The 22,312-nt window shown below is 43.8% G+C and overlaps 2 protein-coding genes across 11 annotated transcripts in view; one reads left to right on the top strand and one right to left on the bottom strand.

Annotated features, from left to right (window-relative positions):
• The window catches only part of noc2l (NOC2-like nucleolar associated transcriptional repressor), a 33,894-nt gene extending 31,344 nt beyond the window's left edge, over window positions 1-2,550 (top strand). For all 3 annotated transcript variants that reach the window (XM_044122569.1, XM_044122550.1, XM_044122560.1), the window contains one exon: window positions 2,222-2,550. In XM_044122569.1, coding sequence (XP_043978504.1) covers window positions 2,222-2,346 — 125 coding nt within the window. In that variant the 3' untranslated portion in view covers window positions 2,347-2,550. The remainder of the gene's footprint in view (window positions 1-2,221) is intronic.
• Window positions 2,551-3,409: 859 nt separating this feature from the next.
• Window positions 3,410-22,312, bottom strand: part of samd11 (sterile alpha motif domain containing 11) — a 105,919-nt gene continuing 87,016 nt past the window's right edge. For 7 of the 8 annotated variants that reach the window (XM_044122517.1, XM_044122508.1, XM_044122527.1 and 4 more), the window contains 7 exons: window positions 19,005-19,158; window positions 12,153-12,268; window positions 10,961-11,039; window positions 10,035-10,828; window positions 7,605-7,738; window positions 6,012-6,122; window positions 3,410-5,766 (listed from right to left, as the gene is read on the bottom strand). In XM_044122517.1, coding sequence (XP_043978452.1) covers window positions 5,485-5,766; window positions 6,012-6,122; window positions 7,605-7,738; window positions 10,035-10,828; window positions 10,961-11,039; window positions 12,153-12,268; window positions 19,005-19,158 — 1,670 coding nt within the window. In that variant the 3' untranslated portion in view covers window positions 3,410-5,484. The remainder of the gene's footprint in view (window positions 5,767-6,011; window positions 6,123-7,604; window positions 7,739-10,034; window positions 10,829-10,960; window positions 11,040-12,152; window positions 12,269-19,004; window positions 19,159-22,312) is intronic. The other variant, XM_044122486.1, reaches the window with a different exon arrangement.

Here is a 22,312-nt window from a genome sequence, read left to right as displayed (position 1 = left end):
CAGGATTTCCTGCTACACACTTGCGCAGTGTGAAGGGAAGAGGAGATGAGCTGCACACGCAGCCTGTGAATGAGATACAGGTGATCGGTAACAAGAGACCGTAATCGGCGATCACCGATCATACACTTTTTCATGGAAATCGGCCGATAATGATCGGTGGCCGATCGATAAGCTCACCTCTACCAATAATTCAGCACAAATTCTAGATCTTTTAATTCATTTTTGGAACCTGCATCGTAAATACTGATTAAGATACAGGCCTTGCAGTTTTAAATGTATCGGATACAGAAATGATTTAAAATGAGAAACAAATCCGAGCTTCATTTTCAGCATTAAAACTGAATAAGATTTTAAGAAGAAAGTCAAGTAGAATAAATCTATTTCACTGCTTTCTATTGCTGTTAAAGCTATTTAAGATGTTTCTAACACTTCATCTTTACAAGTTAAAGAGCTGCTGTAAACCTCATTTACACGCTAACCAATTAGAGCTGGAGTTCTAGGAAAATGCTAACTTGCTAAAATAATAAATTAAAGGGAATGAGCGTGTGGCTAATTGGCGTGTCAATGCTAGCAAGCTTTAGCAAAGCATTTCTGAGGCACTGCAGCCATAGCTTTGATATACATCAGTGGGAGAAATGACACTGCACTGTCTGACAGTTTCATTTACTGCTGTTACAAACATAATAGTTTATGTGAGCTATTTGCCAGTTTTCATTTGTTGTCCAACAAGATCTAAAGATGCTATTTGTTTTTTTTTGGGGGGGGGGGGGGGTTGTTTTGCAAAATGAAATCTATCTTCTGAAGATCTGATTAGCTGCTGCCAAAATGTCAGTCAGGTGAAGTAAGTAAGGGTCAGCTGCTGTTTTTCAGCATTGATACGGAGGGTAGGGTTTTTGAAACATGCTTTTATTTTGAAGTAAGACAGGAAGTTGTTTCATTAACCGATTAGAGACGACAGTCGACAAATAGAGATGCTCATCACAGCTTTTTCTGCAGATAGGAACACTTTAGATTGTGCTGGATTATTCTGAACTGATCAGTTTGTGATCCCTGAATCCTTGTAATTAGGAAAAATAGAAATATGAGTTTAAAAAAACATTACTAGAATATTCTCATGGCTATTGTTGCATTTAATCAAAAATAATTCTATGTGTAATTTAAATTTTTATTCATGTCATTATGCATTAAACAGAAGTGTGAGGGACAGATTTATTCAGTTTTCATCTGTCATACTTGCATGTTTTCTGATCAGCAACTTTCAATATTAGACAAAGTTGAGGAAACACTAATTGTGGTTTCCAAATGAGGATGATGTTTGAGCGGAACAATGCGGTTCAAATCAACCTGAACATATGCAGAAATATAAATGTTTTCCTTTGTTAAATATAGCTGTTTATCACCATTTTTGGACAGTGAGTTTTAAATTTCACTCACCAGAGCCTGAAGATAATTACTGCTGAATCTATAGAAACATCTTAAAACAAACGTGTCTGACATCATGAAGCAGACTGGAGCTCATCAAAAAATTACGCCTCATGCTGTGATGTATAGAAAATTCAAAAAAAGGTTGCAAACGAAGTAACTGTTTGAAGGGCTTAGAAGGTTGTTTTCAAGGTTTGGGGACTCCAGGAAACCACAGTGAAAGCCACTAACCACAAATAATGAAACAATGAGCCTCTGATGAGTGTTGCTCTACCAAAATTACTCCAAGAGTCCCTTAGTGGCTCATTGGGGAGGTTAAAGAAGAACCAGGAACATCAAAACTCTGCTACTTCAATGTGGTTAATAGAGGAACCTGGAGGCTGGTTGGTTAGTTTATTTCCTTACTGAGGTTATTTCCATCTGATCTTCAAATTAGTTTCATCTAGTGGGTCAAAAACAGCAGTAAATGTGCACAATTGTCATCAGAGTATTGAAGAACATGAATTTGGGAAAAGAGGAAACATCATTTTAGTCTTAGTTTTTGTTAGTCAGATTAAAGAAATCAAAATGCAGAATAAAAATAAATAACAGTATTAACTTGCATAGATTAAGTCAGAGATGAGAAATGATGATCGGGCCAACCTTACATTAAAATAAAATACAGTTTATAAAGGGACTTTAGACGACTCTGAATGCAATACTGAACAATAAAATCTCACCATTTAGCACCTATCTTCTGTTGATGGTTTTGTGTATCGGGGTTGAGATTTTAAAGGACATGTCTTAATTTATATTCCAGCTGACGATGAGGAGGATGAAGAAGCCTCCAGGGCTCCCCAGCCGCTCTCCTCTGCTGCTCTGATAAAACTGGCGGAGGGAGAGGAAGACGTGGTCGAAGACCTGCAGCTGTCTGACGAAGACTGAGCCTCTGAGTTCGTCACGCTGAGGCTCACTGCGTGTTTTTGGACTTTCCACTTCAGAATTTTGTATCGCTTCATGTGTACAGAACAAATAAGATCATAATGTAAGTTTATTGACCCAGAAAATGTTCGGGAACCCTCAGATTGTGGTGCCTTGAGTCCCCTTTTTTTTTTTTTTTTATTCTTATTATTAAAAGTTTGAATCGGCTGTGGTGTGTGATGGATGGAAGTAAATCCTCTGCACATGTGCTCACCTGCAGTTCCCCTCAGGCTTTAAAAGAGGGAGCTATTTTGTGGCAGCTTTGAGCCGGGCCAAAGGAAGGGCGTGGAGAGGCGGGCGTCGGGCCCCGCGGCGGCGCTGCTCTGCCAGGACGGCAGGGCGCCGTCTGATGCAGTGCCAAGACTCTGCCCAGGTGGTGAAGCTGCAACACAGGCTGTTCTGTTTGTGTGCCAACTGCTGCCTCCCCCCCCCCCCGGTCCACTGTCTCCTCCGCCTGTGTGTATTCATATGCTCAGACGCAGCGTTTTCAGTTTTTTTTGTTTACTACACCGGTTTTTCTATCTGGGGCTTCTCTGCACATTTTCTCCAGATTCACAGCTAAACTGAAGGTGATACTGCAGGAATCTAGCGCTGCACTGTGGATTCGTTTTAAAGCCACAAAACAGATTTGATTAAACAACTGCCTGTCACGTTTCCTCTGCAGTAGATTTCAGAAGCTCCTGGCGCAGGAGCTCGCCTAAAGCGCAGGGAAGTCCCATCAGAGTTAACACAGCGTGGTGCTTTGAAGGAGGAAGGTGAGTGTGAGTGAGGCTGGTGTGTGTGTGTGTGCGTGTGTGTGTGTGTGTGTGTGTGTATGAAGAGGGTCAGGTTTGCCCCCACAGGCAGGGAGGCCTTGGCCTGCGGCTGAACCTCACACTTCAACAGCTGGTGTTGACCTGAACTGTGCCCCTCATGGGTCACCTCCCCCTTCTACACACACACACACACACACCTCAGGAGACAACGTACCTCCCCCCTCCCCGCTCTGCACATTTTTACAGAACCAAACACACAAGAGACAGCAGAGTATTTTTCTGTAGGATTTATTTCACCTTTGTGGTGAATAGAAAAATAGGATGAAAACAAAACTTCTGAAGGGAAATCTAGAGAACATTTTTTTTTTTTATTAATTCATTGCTTTTTATAGTTAAAAAAAAAATCCATAAGAAATTCAAAACACTTGCATTAAGAGCTTCTTGTGCCTTTTTTTTTTCCCTGCAACCAAGAGAAAACAAAGTAAAAGTTATCTTTGGAATCCATCTTAAGGGCTGATTTTTAATACATATCATAATCTGCTTTTATCTACTACATCAAAATGCTATAAATATTTTTGTCCTCATATTTATATGCTGGGTTAGCATTTGAGCATCTTTTTTTTATACTTTTTCTTTCTTTTTTTAAGAAAATGAACAAAAGTACCACCAAAGTTCAGCAAGTCACATTTGTCAGTAAATAAATTCTTACTCGTGCAACTACGTTAAACAAAAAGTACCACCAGAATATTTTCATCTTAAGCGCAATTCTGTACAATTTTGCATGTTTGTCCTACTTTAATAGTAGTCAACACAAGAGTACAAGTGTAGACGTCCTCTGAGGTTTCTCCATCTCTGATAAGTTGTCCTCAAATTGTGCATCAAAATAGACTAGAATATCATTAAAAAGTTTTATTTCTATAATTTCAACAAGAGGAACTTCATATAAATTAATTACAAATGTATTTAAAAAAAAATTTTGTTTTGTTTTTTTATCTTGGCTTACAGCTAATGAAAATCCATAATTCAGTTTTCAGGCCAGCAAAAACATTTTTAAGAAGAAAAAAATTAACTGGTTGTCCTGAGTTTTGTATCCAAGCATGTTAATTGAAAATTGAGTGGAGGGAAAAAGTGTGGTAGAAATCTCTGCAAAGGTAACAACTATAACACCAGCCTTGCATTTCTGTATTGAATTCTTTTCGTGGGGAGGGGGGTGGGGGGGTTTGGATTTCATTAGCTGTAAGCTAATCATCTGTCAAACATGAGGCCTGGGGGCCAAATCTGGCCCTCCATAATTTTTTAAGTGGCCTTATAAACCCTAAAGAGAGACACAAATAGAGCCTTCACAGAAACAGTTGTGCCTAAACATTGTTTCATGAAGTCAACGAACGTTTCTCTGTATTTAGCCAAATTATATCACTGCGAAAAGATAACCCGTATTAAGTCATCAAATCCAGACACCGATTTATTCATATTTTAACACTTTAATGTCGTTTTATCAATATATTTTGTCACAACTGGCTCTTTCAGTACATTCATGAACTTGATGTCGCCCCAAATAAAACTTAGCTTGACATCGCTGGATCTAAACCAACAAACTATTTAAGTACTGATCTACTGAATCCATACGATTTTCAGATTCTGAATCAAATTATTGAAATAAATGAACTTTTCAATGATATTTGAATTTATTGAGATGCAGCTGCATGAGGCTTCTCCCTTTGGGATAAGCGTCAGTGAATGACGGGTCTACCTCAGAGTCCGCTGTACGAGGCCCAACCTCAGCAATTCCCTGTGGGGCCATTAATGCAAAAAGAAGCAGACACATGGTGAGTTCATGTTCCACACGTCCGGTCATCTTTGGTATCAGGACAGTGGAATGCATAGTTGCAGTGATATAAGAGGGAGCTGGTGCTTTTTCAGCACAGGGTGACGCTGCTGCTTGGCCTTAGGGAAGGAAGAAGAAGGGAGACGCATTGCTCTTAATTCCTGGATTCAGGAGAAACACAGAGTGAGTGAGGAGAGCTTCCTCCTGCCCAGGAAGAAGAGAAGAGTTTCCGCTAGTGTCTGTCTGATTTGCAAGAATGTCGCGTCCTGTGGCAGGGCTCTGCTTCTTTTTCTTGGCAGCCCGTCTGCGACCAGCTGTCTCCCTTTCCCCCCGCCCCTCGTCCTCCACTCCTCTGTCACTTCGCATTTCTCCCTTCCAGCCCAGTTTCTTTGGGTTCTGCTCGTCTCCAAGCCACTGCAGACTCTTTCCACTAGTCTTTTATTCCAGTCTAATGTTTCACCGTCGATTTGAAATGTCTCAAACGTCGGCGAGTCTGGTTTGCTCACATCCGCGCGTCTGCTCCTACGAGGGCGTTTTAGCCTCGTACCGCCCCACCACTGCCGAACCGGTGCCGTTTTCCTGTTTGGGGGACGAGCATCCGGCCGTAGGGCCGCTGTACGGAGAAGAGCTGCTGCTGGTTGAGGTGGGCCGATGCGGCATTGACAGAGACAGGGGCAGCGGAGGTTCAGACGCCGCGGGCGGGGGGTCTCTGTCCCGATCCGGGGGGCGCAGCACGGCAGGTGGAAACGGGAACGCCAGAGGAAATCCTGTCATATAGAAGAGCCTGCCGACACGACGCGCCACCTGTGGAGTTGAGCAGACCAACACGAGTGTCAGAACAGCTCGATTAGCTTCACGCCGCTGACTTTCACTTTATTTAAGAGAGAAGAAGAAGAAGAAGAGAGGCTGCAGTTTGAGGGGCAGGCGAGTTCAAGGGGGGTCAGCTACGCTATGCTAGCAGCTATCCTAAGGACAGAAACACGCACACACTCAGCTCCACGCAAACACACCGAAACACACACACTCGCAGGTGTGTGGTGTGTGTGTACCTGAGAGCGGATCTTGAGCGCAGGCCCCAGCTTTAGTCCCAGAGTGTTGAGCAGATGCTCCTCAGTGAGCAGCGGCAGTGTCTCCCCATCAATGGCGTGCTCCCGAAACACCTGGCAGAGACACAGCCGCTTCAGCCACAGCCCCGACAAACACACGCACACACACGCACGCACACACACACTCCCACTACAAAACACCCTCTCTACTGCAGAAGCCTTGCACACCCATCAGTGTTTATAAAGAATGGCTGAACCGGTGATGCAGAATGGGAGAACTGATGTTTGGATAGTTATGTGAAAACTGATGTGTAAAATTTGGCAGCTTGGATAACTTTTTTTTTTTTTTTTTAAATTAGCAAAAGCCTTCATTGCCTCCTAGTCCTAGTTTAGTGATATTTGTCGGACAATCAAAATGAGGTATTGGATTGACACCAAAATATGTGGCATCGCTCACATCTACCAGTCTGGTGGTTGATCTCACTGTTTTCTAGGTCTAGATAAGCATGATAAATCATCTTTCCAGTTGGAGTTGGATTAGCACCTCCAACAATCAGGACCATGTTTTTTTTTTCTCCAGGGGGTCTTTTGTGGGCTCTAGTCTCCCTTATATGAAAGTAGACTGGAAGGAGAGGGGGAAGACATACGGCAAACATCGTCGGGTCCGGGAGTCAAACGAGCGACGGCCGCGTCAAGGACTCAAGGCTTCCAAACATCGCGCAATCCTCTACGCCACCACAGCATGCCCCAGGACCGTAGTTTTAAGCCTGAAACGACTAGTGTCTTCTTCTGGTCGGGGTTGGACAACTAACCCAAGTGTTGGGCTTTAAGTGTCTGGGTGTTAAGGAATGAGGAAAAGGTGGAGCAGGCGATCGATAGGCGGATTGGTGCTGCGTCTGCAGCGATGCAGGTGTTGTACCCGTCTGTTGTCATGAAGAGAGAGCTGAGTCAAAAGGCAAAGCTCTCCATGTATGTTCCTACCCTCAACTATAATCATAACCTCTGGGTAGCAACCGAAAGAACAAAATTGCGGATACAAGCAACCGAAATGGGTTTTCCTCCACAGGGTGTCTGGGCTCTCTGAGAGACGGGTGAGAAGCTCGGCCATCTGGGAGGAACTCAGTTTTCCTTTCTCCTTTGTCTTGTACCTCTGTTTCTTCTTTTTTTGTTTGTTTGTTTTACTTTCCTTTTGTGGAATTTGTGAAAAGTTGGATCTGGAAAATCAATGATGGTTTGAAACTCAAAAATCTGATCTTCTCGTTCCACCACTGAGCCCGTCTCAAAGTGCTACCAGCTTCTACAAACACTAAGATTTAAAATGTTTGTTCCCAAATGCTGGACTGGTGATGCTTACACAAACATTCGATTCACATGCACACTTGATCTCTCTCATTCACACACAGATTTTGCTGAAAGAAAGCTTGAGCATTCATGCGTCCGCACACATTCCCACTAAACCTGAAAACTTGTTTTCCTGTCACCACCTCAACAGAAGGACGTTCACCTTAAAATACACTTCAGACTATCTGCTGTTATTACTACTATTCTGTGGTTTTAGCCTGCCCCTGGCCTCCGTCGCCTCCTGTCTGCTCTCACCTGTGCGTATTCGGCACATCCAGCCAGGCTGCTTATGAAGCCGCACACATCCTCCACGCTCCACTTGCTGACATCCTCCACAGGGTTTGACGTGGCGGAGTCCTCCCCGTCCATGAAAAGACCCCCCAAAGAGCCTGGAAATACCAGAGGGAAAAACAAATAAATAAATCAATGGTGTGAAAATGATGTCAATATATGCAGAGGCCACACAGCTGCATCATATGTCAAAAAAAAAAAAGTGGTCATTCTTAAGCTGTGGGTGGGTTTAAGGGAGAAATCCTAATGATGAGATAAACAGATGGGGTCGATGTGGAGGGAGCAGATCAATCGATGCGCATGAATCGAAAGGATCGATGCGTCTGAGTGTCTTTAGTGATGGTCTTGTTTGAGTAATGTGGGGAAACGCCAATCAGCAGAGCAGTGAGGGAAAAGCAGAAGCATAAACAGCAGTTCGACATCCTGGTTACTGTTGCTAAGGCACCAAACCTTTAAAAACCACTCCTACAGTTGAATGTTAGAGAAAGAGCTAAAGTAGCCAGCTACATGGAGAAACACCATATGTTGCTTTGCACTGGTGGCCAGCTGACTGAAGAAAGGCTGCTGCACTTTTCCCCACTTCTGTCTTCGGAAATATTTCAATTCACGGAAATGCAGACAGGCACGGTGTGGAAACTAAAGTATTAAATAAGTAACCAGCTAATATTAGTTTGTGAAGTTTACTCAATGAAGAGCAGAATGAACTCTGTAAGAATATGAAAGGAACTTCTAAATAGATTTTTTTTTTTGCCTAAGTTTTTATATAAAATATAAACAATGCTATCTAAACTCGCATAACAAATAATCAAGAGGCTGAAGTTGGCTAAATGCTAGAAGTAGTTGCCACCAATGACATTCCTAAATTGCTATTACCTTTTCCAGCTAATACTAAAAACAAACTTAATCAGTGAATACTGACCAGTCATTAATAAAATAAATGTAAAAATCCCAGGGAAAAAGCACTGACTAATCAATATGTACGACCTAACTAAATATAATTTAGCACCTAATATGGACGCATTTATTAAAATGTCCATTTGCAGTCATCTACAACTTGTTCCTGACATAAATATTACTTTCATTTTCTGTTGGGTTCCAAGCTACCAACTCTGTCAAAGAACCTGTAGAACATTTTTTTCTCTAATGTGTCGCAGTTCTTACAATAAAGAAAATAATCTAAAACAATTGAAATCAGCAGGTTAAACTTTAAAGCTGCAGTAGGAAACGTTCCTTCTTTATTTATTTGATATATTTTTTAAAACTGTCACTATGTCATCTCAGATTATTTATATCCAAGTATATAAATAATCTGTTAAATTAAATGTGAGCTCCTCTGCTTCTTCCTTGTGGCCCTACAGCCACCTACGGAAATGCACCGCTCTGTCAGAAGCAACCAATCAAAGCCAGGAGGAAGGTCTTACGCCTGTCAATCATGTTTGTGTACGTGCTGCACAAGACTGCTGGTTTGCCGTGCAGAAAAAGGAGCAACCTATTGCTACAGGAAAACTGTTCATCTGCCATCATCTTTGGCCATTTGGCTCCTCTGTGGGGAACTTACTGTAGCCTAGCAAGGAGCAAGATGGAGGGTGTGAGCACTGCATACATGGACATGATTGACAGGGCAAAGCCCTTCCTCCTGGCTCTGATTGGACCACAAGGAAGAGGCAGAGGAGCAAATTTTTTTTTAAGATCATCTTTCTCGCACGGTGCTATCACAACATAGTGCCAGTTTTAACAAATATGTGAAAAGAAAAAAATATATATATGCATCTTACAAAAGTTATGAACTGCAGTGCTAAAGAACCTGGACATGTGGATTTCCAGGATTGTTTAAAAGCAGGAGATTTTATCACCTTCCCAGCTGTGGTGATTAAATGTGAAACAAAATAGTTTTTGCAGCACTATGACTTTCATTTTTTGTTTTAAATGAAAGCAATGAGATCATGTTGAACTTTTTTTATTTTTTTTTATACATTTGTAAAATATTCTGGGTATGGTATATTTTAACAAAATGCTGAAATACAGTGAGTCTCACATCAGTCTAGGCCTTACTTCAGCTGCTCATCTTGAATTTCTCTTTCTCAGGGAACGGTCTAATAAATGGTGTAATGGCTGCTGTTGGTCCAGAAGCGGGCCGGCCCGTGTGTGTGTACGGACAACAAACTGCTCCTCCTCCCCCTGCTTTGCTCTCGTGGCTGTGCTGCTGGGGGTGGGTGCATGGGTCACTCTGGGGTCAAAGGCAGGGCCCCTAACAAGTAGAGGTCACCACATTGGAGACATCCACACATAGAGCGATGCTAATGGGTTTCACATGTCACCTCTAAGCGCCGAGTGTGTGTGTGTGTGTGTGTGGGCGTGTGCATGCGTGTGTGTGTGCGTGTTGGAGACTCTCACCCGCAGGAAAGTAAGGGCTGGCGTAGGGAAATCCAAAGGGCAGCGACTGGGCGTGAAGAGCAGGCAATGGCGGTATGAAACCCGGTGGCAGGTGATATTTGAGATCGGCCTTGCCAAGTCCAGGGGTGAAAAGGTTGCGACTAGGTGACTCTGTATCTGCTGAGCTGGAGGCGCTCAGCCTCCCTGAGCGCCCTCCGGTCTCCTTGGCGCTCTCACACCCTGCCTTGCTGCCAGCCTCCTTGCCCCTGCTCCTCTCTCTGTCCCTTGGTTTACTGGTGGGCTTGGAAACCAGCCCCTCTTGCCTCTCTTCACTCATCTCCGTCTCGCTGTCTGAGTCTTTCATCTCCTCGTCGTTCACTTCCATGTCTCCTTCCCTTCCCCCGTCGTCTCTTCCTCCTCTGTGATCCCCGGCGCGGAGTTCCTTCTGAGCTTCCCTGCGATTGACCTTTCTAGACTCGGCACCCGGCCCGACAACGGAGCTCTGCGCCTGCGTGTCCTTGGGCGTGGACGACGCTCCTGGTTGCTGCTGCTGCTGCTGCTGGTTGAGGGTGAGGAGGGGTGTGGCGGCCCCGTGGCGAAGCACCAGCATCGCATTGGAACGGCGGAGCAGTTCCTCGCGCAGGGGGTGTCCCTCAGGGATGTCGTGGAGACTGCGCAGGGCCGGGTGGTCGGGGGGCAGGCCGGGAGGAAGGGCTCCCAGAGGGTCTGACCCGAGCAGTCGCTGCTGCTGCTGCTGCTGCTGGTGGAGGTTCTCCAACTCCTTCTGTCTCAGCAGCTCTGCCGACATCTCAAGTCTGACAAGAAAAACACACAGAGACTTTAACAAACAGAACTGTTTTTTTTTTTCCTCACACACTTCTTGTTTTTATGCAATAAATCCAGGTGCTGTTAAACATTCGACATATATTTTACAAAATGCAACAGACCTGGCCAGATTCTGCTTCCTCAAAAGCTCCTGTTGTCGAGCCAGAATCTCAGCTTGGGCCGGCTGCAGGAACCCATAACCTGGAAGGACCACACAACGGCAGAGACACAAATTTACATCATTTCACAGCTCTGTGCTCAAAGGGCATGGGATTATCTGCACTTATTTTTACACAGATCAGGCATAACATTATGACCACTAATAGGCGAAATGAAAAACATCGATATTCTCATCATTAAATATTTTAACTTATTGATTTAGTTTTTTGTTGTTGTTAAAAAAGTGTGTTGTACATCATTGTAGATCTGAAACCTCAAATTTGCCTTCCCTCATTGAAGGGGACACATTATGCTTCCTTGAACATGTTATGATAGATCTATGAGGGCAGACACAAAACATGTCCGCTATATATTTTGTACAAAAACAAGAGCTTGTTGCTTTAAATCCTCAAAAGCTGCAGCTGGCCACGCCCCCCCCAACTCAATGTTTACACTCACACTTCGTGAATGATAAATCAGCAACAAAATACTCGTCTTGCTCAGGTTTTGCTCGGGTTGCTGGGTGACGGGCTGGGATTAGTTGGCTTTGCTAAGTAACTGTGCATTGCCCGCCAGTGGTGACTTAATGATTGTGAGCTTTAAGAAACGGTGCGTTAAGTTAAAAACATTAACTTATTGCCAGAAAACAAACGGGTGTTGTATAAGTACATGGACTGTTTTCAGAAGCAGAAATGGAAGAATAAAGTGCAAAAAGCGAATTTTATATAAAACATCCTCCTTAAACAAAAGGCAAGCAACCTCTTGAAGTTTGATTGTTTTCGATTTGCTTTCTAGAAATTTGTTTTGGTCTATCTGCAAAACAAAAACAGTACGTGGGTCACTCTTTCTTCAAAAGCACCGGATTTTACCAAATTGCACAAGTTGCTTTCGATTTTCACCATTTACTAGGAAATTAAAACAAAAAATGCTTTGTTAATTAAAAAAACGCAGACCCAATATTTAGCATTTTAGGTAAATTTTCACCTGCTAGAGAAAATCTCAACCACACAAAAGCATCAAGGGACTGCAAACCCACAAACCACAGTTTGGACGCCTGTTTTAAGTGATTTTGGAAATTGTAAAAAGAAAAAAAAAAACCCATTTGATTTAAATCAGCTGGAGTCATATAGATAGAGTATGTTGTTCATCACTCACCAGGAGTCTGGCAGAGGGCGGAGGGCATGCCCAGGAAGGGGGGCCGCAGGTGAGGCCCTAAGGTGACGTGAGGAGCAGTTGGAGGGGACAGGAGGGGCGGAGGATGGGACAGCTCTCTGTGGACACAAACGAAAGCCAAGATATTAGTTCACACATAGATTTTGCTATGCGGGTTTAGCCGAAGCACACCTTCACAAACAGAAAATGGTTCTCCCTGCTCTGAGCTTCAGAGAAGGTAAAACTGTGCGTTCGCCTCCAAAGCGTTGTATGCAGAGTATTTTTTATCAGAGGCGCTCCAGAGGCCCCAGTGTGGCCCCCGGTGCCTCATCAGTCTTGTCACGCCGCAGCATTCGCCGTTGGTCATTGCTCTGCCCTGGACGGCAACTCTTTCCTTCCCCCTGCAGCCTCTCCATGCACACACATACACACACACATAATGAGGGCTGAATGCACAATGCCAGTGTGTCATGCTCCAACAGCTGGGACGGCCCCTGCGTCTTGACCAGGGCCATGGGGCTGAAGGACCTTCTAATTAACACTCATCCCTCCTCTTCCCTTTTTTTAAACAGCCCTCGCTCAGCCTCCCTCCCCGCCGCTCTCTCTCCACTGCATTGAAAAGATGGAGCATCCTGCAACCTCTCGTTCTGAAAAGGCCTCTCCATTATTGCGGTCGTCTTTTGTTCTCCTCGAGGGGGAAAGGTGCCTCTCACCTTTCTCCCTCTCTTTCTGTCTTAACCATCTTTTTTTTCTGGTCTTTACTCCCATCTCTACACTTCTGTGTAGTCTTGTTCACAGATTTTTTTTTTCCATCCCCCATTCTTTCACCTTTAAGTGTCTTCCTGCTCGAGCCCTTCATTCTGTCTGTTTGTTCTGCTTGTTTCACTTTTTCTTCCTTCCTTTTTCACGTCATTCGTCTCAGCCAAAGAAGCACAGACAATGTTTGTCAATGTAACCACACCCCTTGAACTTTTGCACATTTTGCCTCGTTACAACCAGAAACCTTAATATATTTTAATTAGCATTTTACGTGAAAGACCTTCACAGAGCAGAGTGGCATCGTAAAGTATTATGTAAAATCGACTTTTTTAGCTTTACATCATGTCATCATTTTGTTTCCTCATTAAAAAACATAACTGGAGTGTTGCTTTGATTATTTCCTGCATGTTTGAGAAATCCTTTAATCTCTCGTAGCAACCATTAGAAGTGCATAAACACTTGCTAATCACAAAGTACCTCCTATTTCCACAAAGCTCCTCCTCAGAGCTGCAATCTCCAGCTGAGCTTCCTCACTCAGCTCCTCCAGACTAGCGGTAGCAGCAATTAACAAGCACCTGGTGGAACTTCGCATCTGCTGAGCTTGTTATAGAAACTATTTCTCAATCCAAAGCTCCTAAGAAAGGTTGTAAACAGAGCGAACACTGTTGTGATGTCAAGCTTCTTAAAGAGACAGGGGCCAATTTCAAGATGTTAAATTGAAAAGTCAAATTTGTTTTATGTCATGTTTGATATATACAACATTTTTAAAACAATTAAAAGTAACAGTTTCTTGATTGCACTACAAAATAGCACTAAGTGCCTAGAACATGCATAGTACCAGTCCTTTAACACTCTTTTACAATACAAAATCTCAAAGGTGTGTGACTTCACATCTAGCCTTCTCTACCTTAATTCATCAAAAATAAACTCAACTGCATCTGACTGAGCTTGAGGTTACTTTGCAAAAAAGAATGGGCCGGAATTGGGTAGTGGGTGTGCAAATACCCTAAAAAGAAACAGCATTTACCTTTAATTTTGCAATTAAACACCACTTTTTGTCCATTACATACAATCCAAACAATATACACATTTAAGTTTGGTGTTATGTTAAGAAGCATGACTTTTTATTCAAGCTACCACAGGAAGCTGTGACAGGAGTTAACCGCATCACACAAGGCAGATGTCAAGTGGATGAAGCTTTGACCTTAGGGTGAATAGCGAAGCCGTCTCCGCGACCTTCCTTGGGGCTCAGTTTCTAGCTCGGTATAATCTCTTTCCGCCACCACCTCAACAATCAACGCTCGGCTGTGTGTGAATGCCGGTTCGACAAAAGCATACACGGGAAACGAGCTGAGCCGAACCACAAAGTCGAAGCCAAACGCTGGGACGCATGAAACCGCAGATATTGTTTTGGGACCGTGTTCAAATTAGCCAGCGCCCGCCAGTCTCCCTCCGCTCTAAATGGCAAGGACACATGCTGAACAGGAGACGGTAGATGAGATTGAGGGGGGAGAAGGTTAGCCGTGTGTGTGTGTGTGTATTCATCGATTGCCGCCGAAATGTTAATACTAATCGTATAACCGTTCTCTCCGGCGGTGCCTCGCACTCCAGTGGCAGCTCCAATTAATCTTGGGTGAGGGCTGTGGCGCGTGACCCCAGAGCTGCTAGCCAGGACCCCGTTAGCCGCCGCTTATGTAATTACACCGCCCAGTGTGTAATCACCTGGCCTAATCCCTCAGGGCCAGCAATTAGCCCCGCGACGCGCACTTCCACCAGACTACGCCACGGCGTCCGCAAAACTCTCATCCACCCCCAACGTGGCTCCCGCATGCCAGACTCTCATCACAACCCCCCCTCCACCTCATTGCTCCCTCCTTCCTTTTCTTTCTGATATTCCCTCTCTCTTTCCTCTCCTTGCGCCGCCTTGCCTAGCGTTAGCCCGCAGATGAATAACGGTCAATTAAAGCTGCATGACTGGGGCTGCCAGGCGTCTGCGCCACCATAATTAGGCCTAATCACGGGGAGGAAAAAGAGGGAGCAGAGAGAACGAGTGCGTCTGACACTCCCCTCCTCTCCTCCGTCTCTCCCTCTCTTCCTCCTTTTATAGGAGGCAATTTTGAGGAAGGAGTGGCAGACATTAGGCGAATGTGTGTGTATTGGATGCATGATGCACACATGTTTGTGTGCACTTATTTCTCTGAGTCTGTGGTTTTCTTTTAGCACTCTCTGTGCATTTTGTTGGCAAACCACTGACATGCTATAAAAAGATGAAGAAAAAACATTCACCTTTTTTTTTCTCTCCCCCTCCATCCCCCACTCTTTGCAAAAAGGCTAAAAAGAAGCACAGATGCAAACTGGAAGGTGGACTCATCATCGCGCGGGACCTCTCCCTGCAGAGGGGCCGCAGGCTCATGGGGAATTCACTGGTGTGTGGCGACCTGTCAGAACGGCGACAGCGGTCCCGTCCTGCAACAGCGCAGGCCCTGTGTGTGTGTATGCGTGTGTGTGTGTGTGTGTGTGAAGGGCTGCCCTTAATGACTGAAGCGTGGGGGGATTAGGAGCGCCGCGCGGCCGCCTTCGGCTCCCTCTCCGCAGGAACACATTTACACAGGAAGCTCATTAAAATGGATGAGGCTCCCTCCACGCTTGCTCTCTCTCCCTCCCTCTATCTCCGTCTCTCCCTACACCCTCCCTCCGCCCCTCTTCCTCCCCTTATCTCGCACTCTCTCGATTTCCTTACTCTCTATTTTAGTTCATCTCTCTCCGTCACCTCGCGGTCTCCTTTTGCTTCACCTCCGTTCTTAGCTGCTGTGTTTTCTACTCTTTTTGCTTCCCTCCATCGCTCCCCTGTTTGCTTTGCACATGTTTGGTGAGCCTAGTGCCATTTAAGGCCAGACAAATGGAGCGCCAGGCTCTAAGCCTATCGAGCAGCCCTAATGATTTGTTTTTAACAATGGGCCCTAATGGGCCCCAGATAATCAATGATGAGGGGTCGATGGAAAGGTGAGCTGCGGAGAGAGTTAGAAAGGAGGAAGCTTCCATCTCTCGCTCCCTCGCTTTCATTTTGCTGCCGTTTTTGTTTTACTTTAACTGAGCAATTAGATTCATTCACAAGTTTCTGTTCACGTTTAACTCGTGCAACCCTCACGTTTTTCCACCGGTTCTTAAGGATGACTGGTGCAGATTTTACACCAGTGTTCTGCTGCCTAATGCGTCCAATATACCGGCACTAATATTTATCAGGCTGAAGACGCTTTTCTCCACATTTTGGAACTGGTCTTCAGAACATTTCTTTATAGACCCCACAGAGGGGCATTGTCATGTAAAAATATGAAAGGGCTCCCCTAAACTATCATTACAATGGCAACAGTGAATGCGCACTACAGCTCAGAGAAAATGTTATGCTGTGTCGCTTGGATTCTCTTCAAGGGCATGAAAAAGCCACGGTCCAAAACTTTTCACCGACTCAAAGTGTTTTGGAGTATTTACCCACCGGAGGAGCCTGCTTAGAGGAATTCAGGGAGATTTATTCCTTGTTTAATAGAGATTAAAATATCCTCACACATTGTTGCTGAATTTCAATACTCTTCTATAGGAGAAAAAAAATCTTTACATTTTTCAAAAGCAGCACCTCCAAGCACCAGAATAAAACGGCATAATAGAGAACTTCCTTTTGGCCGTGCATTATGCATGCCATTACTATATGCACCTGTAGTAAGTGATTTTCAATGCTAATCTCTAAACGTTCGCAAAACGAAGGAATATATTCTCCGTAACAAATCTAAAACAGGCCCAATGGGAATGCATTGATCCAATTCAGTCATTTGGTTGTTACTTCAACTTGACTTGTCCAATGCAAACATCAACTGGTGGCTTGTTGCAGCAGAAAAAAAGTGATGCTCAATGAAGGATCCGCTAAAACCATTTGTATCGGTTGTATTCTGAACAGTATTTTCAGGAATTAAACACTATAATAAACTGTACTACTGTTTATTAGTAGTTTATTGTTCTTTACTTTATAAAGCAAAGCATAATACTGTACTTTATAATAAAAGACAGTTTATTATAGGGGTAAACACAAACACTTAATCTCACATATAATTCCGTTACATATATATTTTTTGAAGACTTTGTAATGTTTCTCTCTCTGTTGATTCCGTCCCCCATTTGGAACACAACAAAAGACCAATGAGTAACCTTCTTCTCTTAAATAATTTTAGTGGAGTCATATTACAACAGACTATGAACTGATTAGAGAAAATTACTTTTAACCCCTTGGGTTGTCAAAATGGGATGCGAATGAATTGACACATACTTGGCACAAAATGATCTGCTGAAGCCACTTTCCTTTAGTAAGAGTTGAAAAGGAAAGTTTAGCAGCTAAAGGTTTTCTGCACATAAGAAAACAAAGAAGAGTAGATCTGAGATTTCCCATCAGGTTAGTTACTTTCTGTAAAGAAACTAACCTGCGGTGATTTTATTTTTTTTTCAGTTATACATGCAAACTTACAATAAAAGTACAACTTGGATTCCTACAGTGGGATTTTACAAAATCCTCAAAAAACAACAACTGCTAATTTGGTTTTTGTGCGATTAAGCCGATGACATCACAAAAGGCACAACAATCGAGCACCAGCACGGCGCAAATATTTGTTGTGGTTGTATAAAAAAGAACACGTTTGAAGGACAAATTTGATTTAAAAAGTGCAAATAAAATGGAAAAACGCCCCCAAAAATTCAAATATTCAATTGCCGTTTGTGACGTTATCAGGGGTATGTCTGTGTGGAAGCTTGTTTTTTTCTTCATTTAAAAGGTTTTCACAACACCTAGAGGTTGATTTTATAAGAATAACTTCTATACCAGCCCAAGCAAATAGAACCTGAAGCATAAACCAGGAGGCTAACTAATGTCAAGAGTCGAGACAGTTTAGCCTCGTCTTGTCCTGAAATCACACGGCCGGTAAGCAGATGATTACATACATGCCAAACACCCAGCTGAAGTGATCATCAGCATGTTCCTCATTCATAAATCCTTTTTTAATTTACTGCAAAGCATGCATTAAGAGGGATGTGGTTAAAGAGAGCTCACAGCGAGATGTGAGGATGGGTTTGGACAGTAATGGATGGACGGTGAGGCCTGGGTAACTCTCCTCAGTCCTGTGTGGCTAATTACTCAGTGTTCCGTCAGAGAACAGGCGCGGCTCACCGACTACGTTCACACTGCACCACTGGCCTCTCACCCACGCACACCCCAAAACCCACACGCACAAAAATTAGTAGACATATTCACACAAACAAACCCAGATTTAGTACGCGTAGATGAGCGCGCATCAGACCGCCGGCTCAAAAAATGGAACAAACAAACATGCGCTAGCACTAAGCCTACCCCCTCCTCACTCTAGCACACAAAAATATATACACCCCCACCGTCTCCCAGAGCTGCACCACACAGCGCCTGGCCGATCTGCTTCCTGCTCATTTCCCCCTCCTACCCCTCACCAATCTTTCTCTCTGCCTCGCTCTCACACACACACACAAGCACACACGAAGATACACACACCCCCTGCTGCCGCACCGCCGGCCCATTATCGATCCCCCGCCTCTCCCGCGCCACATAAATAATCGACAAGCAATTACCCGCCCACTCCCGCTGCCCCTGGCTTTGTTTGGGAGGCGTAGGGGCCAACGCTGGGGGGGAGGGAGAGGAAGAGGGAGGAAGAGCAGGCGTGCAACTTCACAGCGGTATAGCTGAGATGCTACTGAATATATATATATATATATATATATATATATATATATATATATATATATATATATATATATATATATATATATATATATATATATATGGGTGTGTTTAACGAAAAAGCCCAACATGAGATTAAATCTTTCTCGAAAAGCAAGAATTAAAAGAAAAAACTGCAAATAGTGCGTTGATGAAAACTGACAAGTGTTTAACCCTTTCAGCTCTTCCTCACTGTCCACCTGAGGATGAGGCAGTGCTTATTTATTTATTTATTTGTTTAATTTTTTATAATTTCTTGTATTATAAGCAGGGAAGGGCTGCAGCTGTTTGTGACATAGCGGGTTTTTTACCTGTCAGTGTAATGCGCGTCACGGTGCTGCGGCAGGCCCTGCTTACGTCTCTGGCTGGATGATGAAGAGCTGCCCGCTGAGGGCAGGTGGGCCTCTAAGGCTGCAGGATTCCTGACTGCCGCAGCCAGCGCCTCCTGACGAGCCCGCAGTATGTCTGCAGAAACAGGAGAAGCACAGAAATCAGTGAGTCGACATGATAACAATCGGGATGGATTTATAGCTTTAGGCTACTTAAACCTGACCAATTCCTCATCTACTAACTGGCTGTGCCTGAATATTGGTTTACTGGGAGACTAAAGGGCAATGAATGAAAGCTTTTATAACTGTAAAAACTACTAATTCAACATAAATATTTTTAATGATACTAAGAAAAGGTGAGAAAAAAAGAAAATCATCTGGTGACTGAATTGATTATCCTTTACTGGAGACAAGGAAGTCCAAAGCTCAAAAATACCGTATTTTTTTCCAGTCAGTAAACACACCATACAACAGCTTTTGGTGTGAAAGTTCTTACTGAGTAAAGACAACTCAAAGCTTGCAAATTAAACCATAAGTAATGTTCTTTTTTTAAAACTATTAGTGTGTTACATTAAACTAAAGGTTTCTACAACATGCTAAGACATGTCTTGGATTCATTACAAGAGATTGAGAGAAAGCAAGACTTTCATCAGGCAACAGGAAGGCTAAATAGAGTTCAGCAAAGTTTCTCTGTTTCATGCTTTTGAGTCATCAGTATTAGCGATGAAACATGGTGGAGACGCTAGCAGGTAACACACAGAAATGACTGTTTTAGTAATGCTAACGGCAGTAACCCTGCTAGGCGCTAATAAAAGAAGCTAATCATTTCGTCTCTGTTTTAAAAAATAGCAAAACATGGATCTAAATGGTATTTAACAGCCACTGCTCTCCTACAAACACACACAGTGTGACTTCGCTTCTGATCCTATGGTAAATAACTGAGGAACCTCAAAACAGTAAGATTGTAAAAATATTTAACATGCTGCTTTATACCTTCTCATATTATAGTCCTTAAAGTGAAATCAGAATATGTTAAAAATTGGCATCAGCAGATCAACACTATGAAAACCGGATTCTGTTTTGAACAAATAACCCAAAAAAAAAAAAGCACACAATGTTTTTATTCCTCCCCACCCCTGCCGGCGCCGCCGCCATCATCATGCCCCCCTTCCTCCGTCCCTCCACCTCCACCTCCTGCCCTCAAACGCTCGCCTCATTCCACCTCTTCGCTCCCTCCGCCTCGCTCTCTCCCTCTCTCCCTCGCAGGAGAAGAGGACTCATCATTATCAGCCAGGCCAGGCCACACCAGGAGACATGGCTTCTAATGAGAGAAAAATCCATCCGGCTCTTTCTCTCCTCCCTCTCACTCCCTGCCTCAATCTACCCCCCCCCCCCCCCCCGCCACCCCCACAACACACACACACACGCACGCACACCCCTCCGACCCTCCACCACCCTTTTTTTAATTAGACGGATCCCTCGGGAGCTAGGGGCCATTTCCGCCGCCGGTACGGGTGTGATGTGTGTTTTTGTGTGTCTGCGTGATTTAGGTGCCTGCTAGTGCGTGCCTGACTGTGTGTTTTGTGTGTGTACTGAAGCAGCTGAGTGGGCGCCGGGGCGGTGGTGGGAGGGGGGTGAAGCGACAGATATTAATGCGGCCTAGCTCCGGTGTATCGATCTGTTTGCTGCGCCGGGCCACAGGGGACTCGGCTGGCGGCAGACAAGAGTGTGTGGGTGTGTGTGTGTGTGCGTGTGTGTGTGTGCGTGTGCGCGTGTGTGTCTGTGGGGAAGTGGTGGGGTAGAGGTGGGTTGAGAAAGATAAGAGAAGGATGAGAGGAAAGTGAAGCCCCAGAGCGCACACACAAAAACACACAGTCGAGCTGTTTGTGCGCTTGTGACAGAGAGGAACAGGTGACCTCTGAGTTCTCTGTGGTCACAATCCCGTCTCACCAATTACTTTGCATGGCTGGCTCTGTTCAAGAGATGCTTTAGCAATTTTTTATTATGGGACCTTTACAACATCCTCCCAAGCAACTGATTTTAAAAGGAATCAATGCTGCAGACCCCAAGGCATCCCGACCACATCACGTCACCTAACTCTAGGCGTTGGATGCTGCTGCTCGAAACCCCAAACTCACGGCTGACAGGGAAATAAGAGTAAAACTGAAAATATGCCTTTTAGCAAATGCAGTATTTAGCAAAAACAGATTTCTGTGTTATTTTCTTTTAAATTCAGTAGTATATAAAAATAACTGAAGCGTCCAAGATTTACGTGTGAATTGGTAACGTGCTATTAATGTACGTTTTGATGAAATAGAGTCCAAGGAGTCCTCAAATCCAGTCAGTGTTGGCCAAGTTTTATCTGTGATTCAAGACACCTGAGTGAGTCAAATGAATTGCCTCCTCTAAAAGTTGCAGTACGCCGGCCCTCGAGGCCTGGATTTGATAACCCCACTTTTATATGGTCGTGTGCTATACATTGTTTCTCTATGTAAAAAAACAACAACAACCCTGAACTCATTTTAATTTGGTTTGGATCTTTAGACTCCTTTCATACGCTATGTAAAATACCAAGCCTAGCAGTTTGCCAGACCTAATTGGTATTTTAGCAGCAAAATGGAGCCATCTGCTGAGAACTGTGCTTTTTTTTTTTACAGCAGCTAATCAGGATGATGCATCAACTCTGATGCTGCAAATCAGACTTGCTTTCTATTGCTGTAAATGGTCTTCTAAGAAGTGAAAGTTATTTAGTTTTTCTGCTCATCCACTTCTCTCGCTTTATGCACAGCCAGTACAATATGCTGACTTGTTCAGGTTCAAGAGCTGGAAAATGTGTACAAAGTAAAACAAAGAAATAATTACACCATTACAGTGAACCGCCGCCTATTCACAGATTCACCAATTTGCAGATTATTTTGTGGAACGTGACTCCAAATTATTCACAGATTATTTTCAGTAGGTATATCTAAAATATTAAAAAGGCTTGGGAAGCTGAAATGCTTCGCTGCAATGCTACTTGACATGCTAATGGCTGACATTTGCAAAGCAGCCAATCCAGGAGTGCCATTCATTCTCCTTGGAAGTGATTGGTTGGACCCCAAAAACGGAAAAAGGAAGAATATAACTGTAGTAAAGCTAAGGCCGCACTACTGCACCATGCTTATTAATGCATATTAATGTAGAGTATGTGCTTGAACAATTAAGTTAGGCTACTATAAGTGTTATTAGACGAGATCGCATGTGTTCACAGACTTTGTATGTGCAAATATCAGCAATCCACTGTAATTACT

Source organism: Gambusia affinis, linkage group LG01, assembly GCF_019740435.1.
Source record: "Gambusia affinis linkage group LG01, SWU_Gaff_1.0, whole genome shotgun sequence".
Taxonomy (NCBI): Eukaryota; Metazoa; Chordata; class Actinopteri; order Cyprinodontiformes; family Poeciliidae; genus Gambusia; species Gambusia affinis.
The sequence above is the reverse complement of the archived record's forward strand: the minus strand, read 5'-3'. Positions and strand labels throughout refer to the sequence as shown.